Consider the following 12,048-nt stretch of genomic DNA (forward strand, 5'->3'; position numbering starts at 1 on the left):
CAAGGGCATGGGATTGAGCCCTGCTCTGGGCTTTGCAGTGAGTGTGGATTCTGCTTAAGATTCACTCTCTCTCTCAAATTAAAAAAATATTGGGGCACCTCAGTTGAGCATCCGACTTCAGCTCAGATCATGATCTTGCCATTCCCGAGTTTGGGCCCCACATCAGGCTCTGTGCTGACAGGTCAGAGCCTGGAGCCTGTTTTGGATTCTGTGTCTCCCTCTGTCTCTCTCTCTCTGTCCCTCCCCTGCTCATGCTCTCTCTCTCTCAAAAATAAACATTGGGGCGCCTGGGTGGCTCAGTCGGTTGAGCGTCTGACTTCGGCTCAGGTCATGATCTCACGGTTTGTGAGTTCGAGCCCCGCATCGGGCTCTGTGCTGACGGCTTGGAGCCTGGAGCCCGCTTCAGATTCTATGTCTCCCTCTCTTCTGCCCCTCTCCCACTTGCACTCTGTCTCTCTGTCTCAAAAATAAAATAAACATTCAAATAAATAAATAAATAAACATAAAAAAAATAAAATAAGTTTATTGATACTTGTTTTGTGCTTGAACACACAGCCTACCCTGAAGCACATTTTCATGTGTATGGAAGAATATGTATTCTGCTGTTGTTGGGTGGGGTGTTCTATAGATGTCTGGTAGGGCTGGTTGGTTTCTAGTGATGCTTACATTGTCGATTTCTTCTCATTTCCTTTTGTGTATATTTTTAAAATATTCTCTTCACCGTCACCATGGGGATTCCAATTAACATAGGAAATTCAGAACAATCTCGCACTGATACCCATTTAATTTGAGTAACATATAAAAACCGCTCCATGCTCCCCCTTTCCGTTATTCTAATTATTCTATCATTCTAATATTTTTCTATTATTTTGTCACAAATTGTATCTTTATACATTGTGTGCCTATTAACATAGAGTTCTAAGTTTTTAGGCATTTGTATGTTGTTTTTTAAATATTTATTTATTTAAGTAATCTCTATACCCAGCATGGGGTTTGAACTCACAGCCCTGAGATCAAGAGTTATCTGCTCCTCCTACTGAGCCAGCCAGATGCCCCCCCCCTTTTTTTTTTATCCATTTGTGTTTCTTGTTTTTAAAATACACGCTTTTTAAAATAATTTTTTAAAAGTTTATTTATTTAGAGAGAGAGAGAGAGGGGAGGGGCAGAGAGAGACAATCCCAAGCAGGCTCCGAACTGCCAGCACAAAGCCTGACGTGGGGTTTGAACTTGCGAACCACAAGATCATGACCTGAGCTGAAATCAAGATTTGGACGCTTACCTGACTGAGGCACCCAGGCACCCCTATCCCTTTGCATTTTAAATCATGTAGGAGACAAAGAAAGTTATAACCCCCAAATATAAGAATGCTTCTTTTATATCTATGTAGTTACTTTTATCAGAGTTCTTTATTTCTGTATATGTCTTCAAATTTCACTGATTTGTACTCTTTTTTTTTTTTTTAATTTTTTTTTCCAACGTTTTTTATTTATTTTTGGGACAGAGAGAGACAGAGCATGAACGGGGGAGGGGCAGAGAGAGAGGGAGACACAGAATCGGAAACAGGCTCCAGCCTCCGAGCCATCAGCCCAGAGCCTGACGCGGGGCTCGAACTCATGGACCGCGAGATCGTGACCTGGCTGAAGTCGGACGCTTAACCGACTGCGCCACCCAGGCGCCCCTGATTTGTACTCTTTATCATTTCCTTCCTCCTTCTTGCTTTTGCTCTTTTTCTAGTTTCTTGAGGTGGGAGCTTAGATTGTTGAATTGAGACTTTTTCTCTGTTCTTTAAAAAAAATTTTTTTTAATGTTTATTTATTTTTGACAGAGAGACAGAGCATGAGCGGGTGGGGGCGGGGGGGATTGTGGCACAGAGAGGGAGACACAGAATGTGAAGCAGGCTCCAGGCTCTGAGCTGTCAGCACAGAGCCCGACGCGGGGCTCGAACTCACGAACCGCGAGATCATGACCCGAGCCGAAGTCGGACGCTCAACCGACTGAGCCACCCAGGCGCCCCGACTTTTTCTCTGTTCTGATGTGTGCATTTCTGGTACACACTTCCCTCTCAGCACTGCCCTTGCCGTGTCCTCCAAGTTTTGATATGTCATGCGCTCATCTCATTCAATTCAACGTATTTTTTAAATTTCCCTAGAGTCTTCTTCTTTGACTCGTGCATGATTTAGAAATGCGTTGTTTAGCTTTCTGAGTGTTTGGAGATTTCGTCTCATCTTCCTGTTGTTAATTTCCAGTTTGAGTCTCCTGAGGTCAGAGAACACATCGTGTGATTCCCATTCTTTTAAATTTGTTGGGGTTTGTTTTTGTTTTATGTCCAGAATATGGTCTATACTGAGATATATTCAGCGGGCACTTGGAAAGAGTGAGTATTCTGCTGTTGAATGTCACGTTCTCTGAATGTCAACTGAATTCCATTGTTGATGGTGCTGTAGAGAGTTCTATATTGTTGGTGATTTTCTGTCTAGTCGTTCTGTCAGTTGTTGAGAGAAGTGTATTGTTAATTGTGGATTTGTCTGTTTCTTTTTTCCATCAGTTTTTGCTGCTTGCGTGATCTTTTTTATCCTTTTTTCCTCCATCTGCCTATACATTTGACGTGAGGTTTTTTGTTTTGTTTTGTTTTTAAGTTTATTTACTTACTTTGGAGACAGCGTGAGCAGGGGAAGAGCAGAGAGAGAGAGGGAAAGCGGAGCCTGCCAGACGCAGGGCTCGAACCCACAAACCGTGATGGTGGTTGCCGTAGGTATTACATCACGTGCACATAACACAGTCTACCGGCGCCCTCATTTTGCAATTTGAGTGAAGTGTAGAAACTTTACCCTCTTCACATCCCTTTACCCACTTTCGTTGTTGCCAGGTGGGGGTGGAATCGTGGGCTCCCAGTGTGTCTGCATCGACGTGTGGGAAGGAGGAGGCAGGCGAGGAGGGCTCGTTACTGGCCAGCAGACACGAAAGTCCTGGCTCCCTTGGCCTTACGACATCCCACGCTGGTGGGAATGTCTGGGCACCTTGACTCATGAGGTTGGACGGAGTCACCAAATCCCCACTTGGCCTTCGCTGATGTGGATAAGGCCACTGTTTTTCCCATGGTGTTTGGCTGGAGTGGAGCTCTTACTGTCTAGAAATGTTCTACCCTGCTGGCTTGTTCCTTTCCTAATCCCTTGACTAGACAAAGTAGGCTTTTGTTGGGGCTGTGTTGTCTTTTCTGTGCCCATTGGCCTTTTTTTGGGTAGCCAAAAAAGCCAGCTCCAGCTTCTTTGGCTCCAAGTCTGGGATCTCTGAGGCAAAAAGAAAACCCAGAGGACTTGCCGCTGGGCCATTCCTGGGGTCCTGAGGTCCCTGGCCTGTCTGCCTTCTCTTCACTTTTCACTTTTCTTATGCTTGTTTTATATGCAATGTCCAGGGTTTTTAGCTTCATTAGGTGAAAAAGGAAAAAACAGATCTGCTTCATTTTCCTAAAAGTGTGAGTATAGATAGAAGCAGGGTCACTTGTCCGGAGGAGTTTCTGCCAGGCTGCATTTTACCGATTGCGTTCCACGCAGCTTTTCTTGTGCCCCTGTATTTTCCATCCATGGTGGTTACATTTAGAAGCTTTGGTCACACGCAGAGCCGACTTTCGACAAGAACATTTCAGGGGCGTGCTGTGTTCTCTGACCAGGAGGCGCACGATGGCAGCGTCCTTGGGTGCCATTTGCGGCCCCTGCCGGTCATTGTGTGGATTCATTAACTTATCAGGGACACAGATGGCTTTCAAATTATTAAAAGACGCCAACCTCAATTAGAGTTTTGAAAATGAAATTTTAAAGTATAGGGTACTATTTTTTTTTTCCTCAGCCAGATTGACAAAAGATCAAAGAGTGTTCACGCGGATGTTGGCAAGGGTGCAGGGGACACGCAGTTCCACGGGATGACAGCTTTGGCTGTCTCCGTCAAAATAACACATGCATATATCCTTTGGCCCAGTGATTCTACTTCTATGAATATCCCGTGGGTGTACATGTGTATGTGCAAAATGACGGATACACCAGGCTGTTGATTGCAGTACTGTTTGGATTAGCAAGAGTTGAGAACTACCAAATTGTTCCTCCCTCCAGGAGAGTTTCCCAGCTGGTGTGCTACATAGTTTCGTGAGCTGTGGCAGACATGTTTTTGCCCCGGCCATGTGCCCTTAAGCCCGTCCTCAGAAGTCATGTGTAACTTTGGTGGACAGTTCTCATTCAAGGAACGGGCGCCTTGCCTTGTTCCTTTTGACCATAGGTTGATGCCGGGCCCAAGCCTGGGGCAGGCGGGAAGTGCCAAATGCTGGGGAGAAATACACAGGAGCAGCCCTCAGCCAACGAGGGATGGGAGTCGTTCAATGAGTACACTGAGGTTCTTGTCCCTAGAACGTTCTACAAGTTTTTCAAAGGATGCCCTGGAAAAGAGCCCCATTGTCTCAAGTGGCAATTTACGTGCCATTGTACCCTGTGTTGGCCTGCCCTGCCTCGCTGTCCCTGCTGTCCTAGGATCACCACTTAAACTGCTTTTACACCTGAATCCTTACTTCAGACTTCGCGTTTAGTGGATATCCATAAGACACAGAGCTTGGGCAGGTGGAGTCCCAAGACTAGTCCCCTCAGGGGTCCTTAGAGCAGTGGTAGGGGATGATGGAAGGGGGTGGTCTGACAGCTTAGCCTAAAAGCACGTACATTTATGGTGCCAGATGCCATTCTTAAGCACTTCACAAGCATAAAACCTGCACTAAATCTGCATAACCACCCATTATTATCATCTCCATTTTACAGGTGAAGAAACTGAGGCACAGGGAGGTTAAGGGCACCGGGCTACCCTAGGAAGTATGGTTTCAGAGCCCTGCTCCTAACTGCTACACAGCCTGTGTCTCCTCTGGCCCTCACCGCTCCACCAGGATGGGTTGAGCACGGCGAAGGTTGGGCTCTTTCTTCCTGGATGTCTACTGCAGGGATCAGCCACAGGGCACGTGGCCACCCATCCTCCACAAGGACCTTCACACAAAGTCTGTGGAGCCACCAGAGAAATTTGTTTTCCAGGTGCCCCAGGAGCTTGGCATGAAGTCCAGGTGAGACTGATGTGCCTAGAAGGGATGGTCAACCAGCTGCAGAGAGATGTCCTGCCACATAAATGGTTTGTAAATAAGGGCTTTATCATTATTTTTATTTATTGCTATTATTTTTACAAGGCAATTAGGACAGCGAACAGGTGTTTTGTTCTGTTTTGCAGGGGGCGGGGTGGGGGGCACTGAACAGTTGTTCTGCTTTGCAGGGGCGGGGTGGGGGGCACTGTTTTGTACATCAGTGCAGTTTGAGCCGAGCCTTCCTGACTAGGCACTGGTCATTTCCCCACTTAGCAACAAATTTACAAACTATCTTGTTGGCTAGCCACTGCATTGTTTATATTCCTTTTTTATTTTCAGAACTTTTTCTTTCTTAAGCTTATATTCTCGGTACCTCAGTGTTTTGTTTTTTAATATTTTATCTTTAAGTAATTTCTACACCCAATGTGGGGCTTGAACTCACAACCCCGAGATCAAGATCAAGAGCCAGCCAGACACCTTGATACTTTTAAGTATCGATGTTTTAAGAATGACTTCCTCAAATTTTAAGATTGGCAAATATTATCCCTATAAATTTGTCTTATTTGATTTTTTCAAATGTTTATTTTGAGAGACAGAAAGAGCAAGTGGGGGAGGCGCAGAGAAAGGAACAGAGAGAATCCCAAGCAGGCTCTGCACTGTCAACACTGAGCCCAACACAGGGCTCAATCCCACAAACTGGACCGTGAGATCGTGACCTGAGCTAAAATCAAGAGTCAGACGTTTAACCAACTAAGTCACCCAGGTGTCCCTGTCTTATTTGATTTTTAATAAATATCCATGCTCTAATGTTAGAATTCTGGTCATATGAAGTATTAATTCCCTCCTAAATTATTGAAACTGCCCCATTCCTGAGGGCTCATACATGAACACTTAGCTTGAACAATTCTGTGCAAACAGCCCATGAGTTCTTATGAAATTTAAATGGTTTTACCACAAAGTCTGTCCCTGCCTTCTTTCCTTCCTTTCTCCCTCTTTCCCTGCCTCCTTTCCTCTCTTCCTGTGTGCTGTGCAGCCTTGCCTAGTGTTAATAAGTCACAATTTTCTCAAAAAAAAAAAAAAAAAAAAAAGACTGGAAAGCTTTATGTCATTTCCTGTGTTCTGGAACTCATCATTAATTTAAAATACCTGAATGAGGAGCACCTGGGTGGCTCAGTCAGTCGGTTAAGCGGCCGGCTTCGGCTCAGGTCATGATCTCGAGGTCTGTGAGTTCGAGCCCCACGTCGGGCTCTGGGCTGATGGCTCAGAGCCTGGAGCCTGCTTCTGATTCTGTGTCTCCCTCTCTCTCTGCCCCTCCCCCGTTCATGCTCTGTCTCTCCCTGTCTCAAAAATAAATAAAACGTTAAAAAAAAAATTTTTTTTAAATACCTGAAATGAAAAAGTTCATTTGGATTTGAAATCCACTTGAATATATTATATTTGTCAAATAAAGGGAAGAGCTGTTGGAATGCTTAAATATAATTTCAATTGTAAGCTTTGGGATGGTTAAATTTTTTCTTTTAGCACCTACTTGCAGCTATGAAGTCTCTTGTTGATGTCAACTACCAAGAATTTTAAGAGATCATCATTAATAAGCCTTGATTGGAATTTGTGTGAACCATTTTGATTATAAAAGCTCATATAAAATATTTGTCTCTTAAGAAATAAATTTTAAAATAGGTATATTGCTGTTTCAAAGTTCATTATGAAATATATTTCATTTTTCTCATTATAAATATAGTATATAGAAATGAATTCCGTCCCCTTCCCCGGACCCACATGGACAGTCTGAAACTCCTTCCAACTTTTCCTCAGTGTGCAATTCCAGTATTTTATGCACACGCCATAGCATGTATAAAGTTGGAAATCACTGAGTTAGATAGAGGTCTGGTTAAAATACGACACAGCTAGAATAAATCATGAAGCTGTCATGAGTATTGATAACTGTTGAACCTGTATGATGAGTACACGGGGATTCCTGTATGAGTATGTAAACGTGTATCAGACATTACTTAGGGAGAAAATGCAAGGCAGTGTAGGTCTGTTACCATTTGTGTAAAAAAAAGGCAGGGAGGATAAAAGTGTATTTATATCTATGTATTTGTCTGTATGTGAAAAGATGTTTCCAGAAGGATCAAAAATCTGAAGAGGGGCCTGAGTGGCTAAGGTAAAAGAGCAGGGGCAAGGGACACATTGTGGGGATAGGGGTGGGGGAAATGCTGGAGACTTGGGTGTTGAACTAAAGAGAATGATGACCCTGAGCACAGGGACAGCAGTGGCAAGCTCTGAATCTAATACCCAACGATTGGAAGTGTAGAGGTCCTTCTGGTGAGCCGGACGGAGGACGGAGGACACCGGGGAAAGTTGGCCAGGTGGGAGACAGAGGTCATGGGCGCTACGGAAGGGCAGAGGCGGTGGGCGTGGCGTCAGGTCTCACCAGCCTCGACCACCAGGGGGCAGCCAAGCCTGCTCCTGAAGGCGTGAGGGGCGGAGCGTCCGAGGCAGGTTCCCGCCTCCACTCCGTCCCCGGCTGGAGCGCCCGCCCATAGAGTCCTCGTTTTCCCAGACCCTTTCGGGACCTCCGCTGCTACAGGTGGAACTGTATAGGAAGCCCGCCCGATGGTGGGGTCATCGCTGCCGCACCCTCCCCACTCCCTCAACCAGCCTCCCCCAAGCTCTTTTGGGTTATTTCATTCAATGTGGACCACAGTCGTGTGAGATGGGTACTGCCATCAATCCCATTCATGGAGGTGAATGTTGGAGCACAGAGAAGGTAGGCAGCTTGCCCAAAGTCACAAGCCCAGGAAGGGTGACCCAGGAAACACACCTGACTTGCCCACCCTGAGAACCAGAACCTTATCAAACCATGGCTCCTTCACTGGTCTCCAGGTTTCTACTCTGCTCCCCTCCAGAACCTTCTCCACACAGCTGCCAGAGGGTGTTTTGGGGCCCTACGGGGGCATATCATTCCCTGACAACTTCCCTCTGGCTCTCACTGCCCTCAGGATCACGTTCAGCCCCCTCATCCCACCGCTCTGGCATCACCTTGACCCAGGAGGCCTTCTCAACTCGACACACCCATTTTCCTTCAGCCTGAAGAAAACTTATTCACCCTGTGCACTTGCTTCTTCTTCACCAGGACCACTCTTCTTGCTTCCCCCATTCTTTTAGTTAACTCCTACATTCTTCCAGCCCTAGATCTCATTACCACGTCTTCTAGGGAGTCTTCCCTGACTCCTGACTCCCAGACAAGCTCAGGCTCCACATTGAATACCGTTGGGGCACTCACTATGAGCCTCTTAAGTTGCACTGGTCTCGGAAATGTGCTTCACTTTTGTAATTACAATGGTGTCACTATTCCAAAAACTCCCAATCACCCTTGATTCCTCTTTCTTGACCGATTTCTCATCCATCAGTAAATCCTGTGGGATCTACCATTAAAATGTTACCTCAAGTCTGACTCCTTCCTACCTCCTTCCCCACTAGGTCCTTCATTAGTCTTGCCATTCTTCCTCATGGTCACCCAGATTCCACCTTTGCCCTCCAGCAGCCAGACCCATCCTTGTATTTGTCTGTTTTCCCAAGAATGGGAGTTCCATAAAGGAAGGGCCTTGTTCACTGCAGAATCCCCAGTGCTCTAGGACTGTGCCTGTGCCAGGCAGGCCTCAGTAAATACTTGCCAAGTGGCTGTTTCTTCCCCTAGAATGTCAGTTCCTGGGGGCAGGGACTGTGTCCATCCTGTTCACACACAGCCCCAGTGGCTCGGCACACAGCAGGCGCTCAATAAAAACCCTATCAATGGCTGGTGGAGAGATTCAGGCCCAGAGGGAGCTCCCCTGCAGCACCCCTGCCCAGCAGCCAGCCGCACAGCCCCTCCTTCCCCAGCGCGGGGCACACAAGAGCCCAGGTCCTTTGCTCACTGAGTCAAACACAGTTTATTACTGAACTGCACTTTCACCTTCACACAGACTATTTCAAAGAGCTGGAACAAGTGTGGGGTGGGGGCTGAGTGGGGGGGGGGGGGGGACACAGTTGCCCCTAAGGAGCCAGGACCCCCAGCTGGCTTCCCCAGACCAGGGCAGGGGAGGGAGCATCAGGCCGTTCAGTCTCCGGGCACCAGCTCTCCACGTGCACACGCACAGCAAGCCAGCAGCTCCTCACACATAAATACAGACACGCTTAACAAAAATAGTATATCATCTTCACAAGGAATAAAAACTAGTCTCGAATATGTACAGCAGAGAGCCCGGGATGGCTAGGGGTAGGCCGGGACCCCCGGGGATGAGACAGGCCATGGATGGAGTAGAGGGAGGCCTGAAGGACTCCTGGCCAGGCCACTCTGACCTTGGCAGCCTGGTGACCCAGGCTGAATGGGGGTGGGGCACACACCTGTTTGACCAGGTAGGACTGGCCCTTCCAGCCACCCCCACCTACACCTCGTGCATCAGGGTCTCCTTCCTGCCCTTCCTGCCTGAGGTAGGGAAGACTCTAGGGCTCCCACAGCTGCTCCCTGTTGCTCCCCTTCACGTCTGGGCCGAGGCCCCCGAACCCCTGAACTCTGTGGGCAGCAGCCCAAGGCAAAGATGCCACAGGCTGATCTCGCAGGAAGTGAGGCAGCTGAGGCCATAAACAGCTCTGGGGCACCTGCCTCGGGCCCAGTTGGTCCCTTAGTAATGGTCATGGGAGCCAAGGGAAAGGAAGGGGAAAGGAACTAGGGTGGTGCTAAACTGCAAGGGCCACCCTAGCTTTGGCATGGGGTGCTTCCTGCAGCTACAGCCCCCCACCCTGGGTGGGGCTGGCCTCTAGCCAGAGGCCTCTGGAGGACACTGGGATTGGGGTCAGGGACTTTGGCCAGGCCAGAGGTGGAGAGGGGGTCCTGGTCCTTGTTTCTTTATCCCAAGCAGCTTGAATCCCTAATTAGTCAAAAGTGGCCCCTAAGTGGCTCTTGGGAAGGTGGGGATGATAGGAAGGGGACCTAGATCCTGGAAGGGATAGGGAATGATCAATTCTGAGGCCACAAACATCAAAACGAAGGCAATCTAGTCTCTCCTGGGGAAAAGGGTCAGAAAACTTTCCAGCTCCCTGGCAAGAAAGCATTCTCAGGGAGGCTAAGGGGTTGGGGGGTTCCACCAAACAGGTAGGGCCCTCCAGCCCCCAACCACATACACCCCCACACCTGCCAGCTTCCATGGGGCAGATTTTGGGGAAACTCTGTGGGTTCTGAGGCCAGGAGAACAGAGGTGTGGGGAAGGCGGCTTTCACAGAAGCATGGTAGATTTCTAGAAAACTAATTGCAGGGGACCAGGTCTAGGCCCAACCCTGTGATGGGTAGGTGGCCACAGGCTGCATGTAGTGGTTCTCCTGGTGGCAATGGTTGCTGGATAAAGGGATGTGGTGGGGGCAGGGTAGGGCAGGGAGGGTAAGTGGGTGGTCAGTGTCTGGTCATTTCCGACTGAAGAGTGAGCCCAGCAGAACCACGCCAGCCACAGTCATGCCTGTCAGGAACCAGCGGTTGAAGCGCTCCTGGCCCTTCCGGCTCTCGGCCGCTGCATTGTTCCCGTAGAGTTCCACAAAAGTGTCCTGCAGGGAGAAGAAGAGAAGGTGCCATTTGAGTCCTTTGACAGTAACATGGGGGGGGGGTAGGAGAAGGGGGCCATCTGCTGCAATGGTGATTTGAAAAACTATAGCCATCCGTGCCTCGTCTGGGCCAGATACAGGGTTAAAGGCGGCCCTTCTTCCTGATGCCCAGCTGGGGATGACCAACACACATTATTGTTGAGATAACAGGTGCAAAGCTGGGAAGGAGCTTTGTCCAAGGTGAGCTGGCTAAAAAGTGGTACTGGAGAACCTGCGGGAAAGAGACAGGCAGGGGCAGGGAGGTGACAGGAGGCTAGGTGGCTGGAGCAGAGGGCAGGAAATAAGGGGACAGGGGAGAAGAGGGTAAAGTGGTGAGCGAGAGCTGGCTGGCTGTGTGGTCTGGAAGCAGAGGAGGAGCATGGAGTTGAGTCTGTGAGTAGCCTTCCCACTGCTGTGACAGAGGGAGGGGGCAGGGAGGGAGAGGAGATGGGGCTAAATTCCCAGTGATTCAGGGGCAGGTCAAGTCTGGGGATTATGAGCCAAAGGCTCCTTCTCCCTCTGGAGGGAGCCTCTGGCCAGGATGAGTGATGGGTAGACAGAGCAGGGCAGAGTAGAGGGGCAGCAATGATGATGCAGGACTGGGACAGGATCTAGGAGGCCCTGTCCATGTCTTTCGGCCTGCCCCCAGGGGGCGTGACTCTGGGCCCAGGAGGAGGTGAGCAACAGCCTTCAGCCCTGAGGCCAGTCAGGAGGGAAGCACATGATATAGGGAAGGTAGGGCTGTGGGTTAAATTACCCAGCCTAGGGCGGAGCCAGCCTGTGGGGCAGGGAGAGGGGGTTTGCAGTACCCTTTAGTGAGTCAGCTTTGCTCCCTATTTGTCCTCTAATCCTCCCAACAATGCTGCAGTACAGACCCTCTCTTCCCATTTACAGACCAGGAGCCTCTGGGCCTAGGGAGGTGTGTGTCTAGAGTGTGAATGGATCACCTGCTGGTCCCAGGGCCCATGTTCCTCCTCTCCACCAAGAAGGTGGGCCCTCATGTCCACCTGGTCCCAACTGGCTGAGTGGTGGCTGCTCCCTCAGACCAGTTGGTTCCAAGTTCCACCAGGCCAGTTTGCTCACTGTGATGTGTGCCTGGCCTTCCTTCTGGTCTTGACAAGCCCCCTCAGTCCATGCTCCACACAGAGGATTTTTAAAAACATAGATCAGATCACGGCACGCCTGGGTTTAAAGTCCTCCAACAGCTTTCCCTTGCACTTAGAAAGCCAGTGTCATTTTTGCTCACATCCTGGTACCTAGCAGAGTGCCCTGTGCACCAAACTGCCAAGATGACTCAAAGACTCCTGAGTGTTTATTAAGCCATCAGGGAAACA

At 48.9% G+C, this 12,048-nt stretch overlaps 1 protein-coding gene across 8 annotated transcripts in view; it reads right to left on the reverse strand.

Annotated features, from left to right (window-relative positions):
- Window positions 1-7,182: 7,182 nt before the first annotated feature.
- The window catches only part of BCL2L1 (BCL2 like 1), a 51,316-nt gene continuing 46,450 nt past the window's right edge, over window positions 7,183-12,048 (reverse strand). For 7 of the 8 annotated variants that reach the window (XM_058685242.1, XM_058685240.1, XM_058685245.1 and 4 more), the window contains exon 3: window positions 7,183-10,678. In XM_058685242.1, the coding sequence (XP_058541225.1) occupies window positions 10,541-10,678 (138 nt within the window). In that variant the 3' untranslated portion in view covers window positions 7,183-10,540. The remainder of the gene's footprint in view (window positions 10,679-12,048) is intronic. The other variant, XR_009248925.1, reaches the window with a different exon arrangement.

Source organism: Neofelis nebulosa, chromosome 9 (assembly GCF_028018385.1).
Source record: "Neofelis nebulosa isolate mNeoNeb1 chromosome 9, mNeoNeb1.pri, whole genome shotgun sequence".
In the NCBI taxonomy this organism is placed as follows: domain Eukaryota; kingdom Metazoa; phylum Chordata; class Mammalia; order Carnivora; family Felidae; genus Neofelis; species Neofelis nebulosa.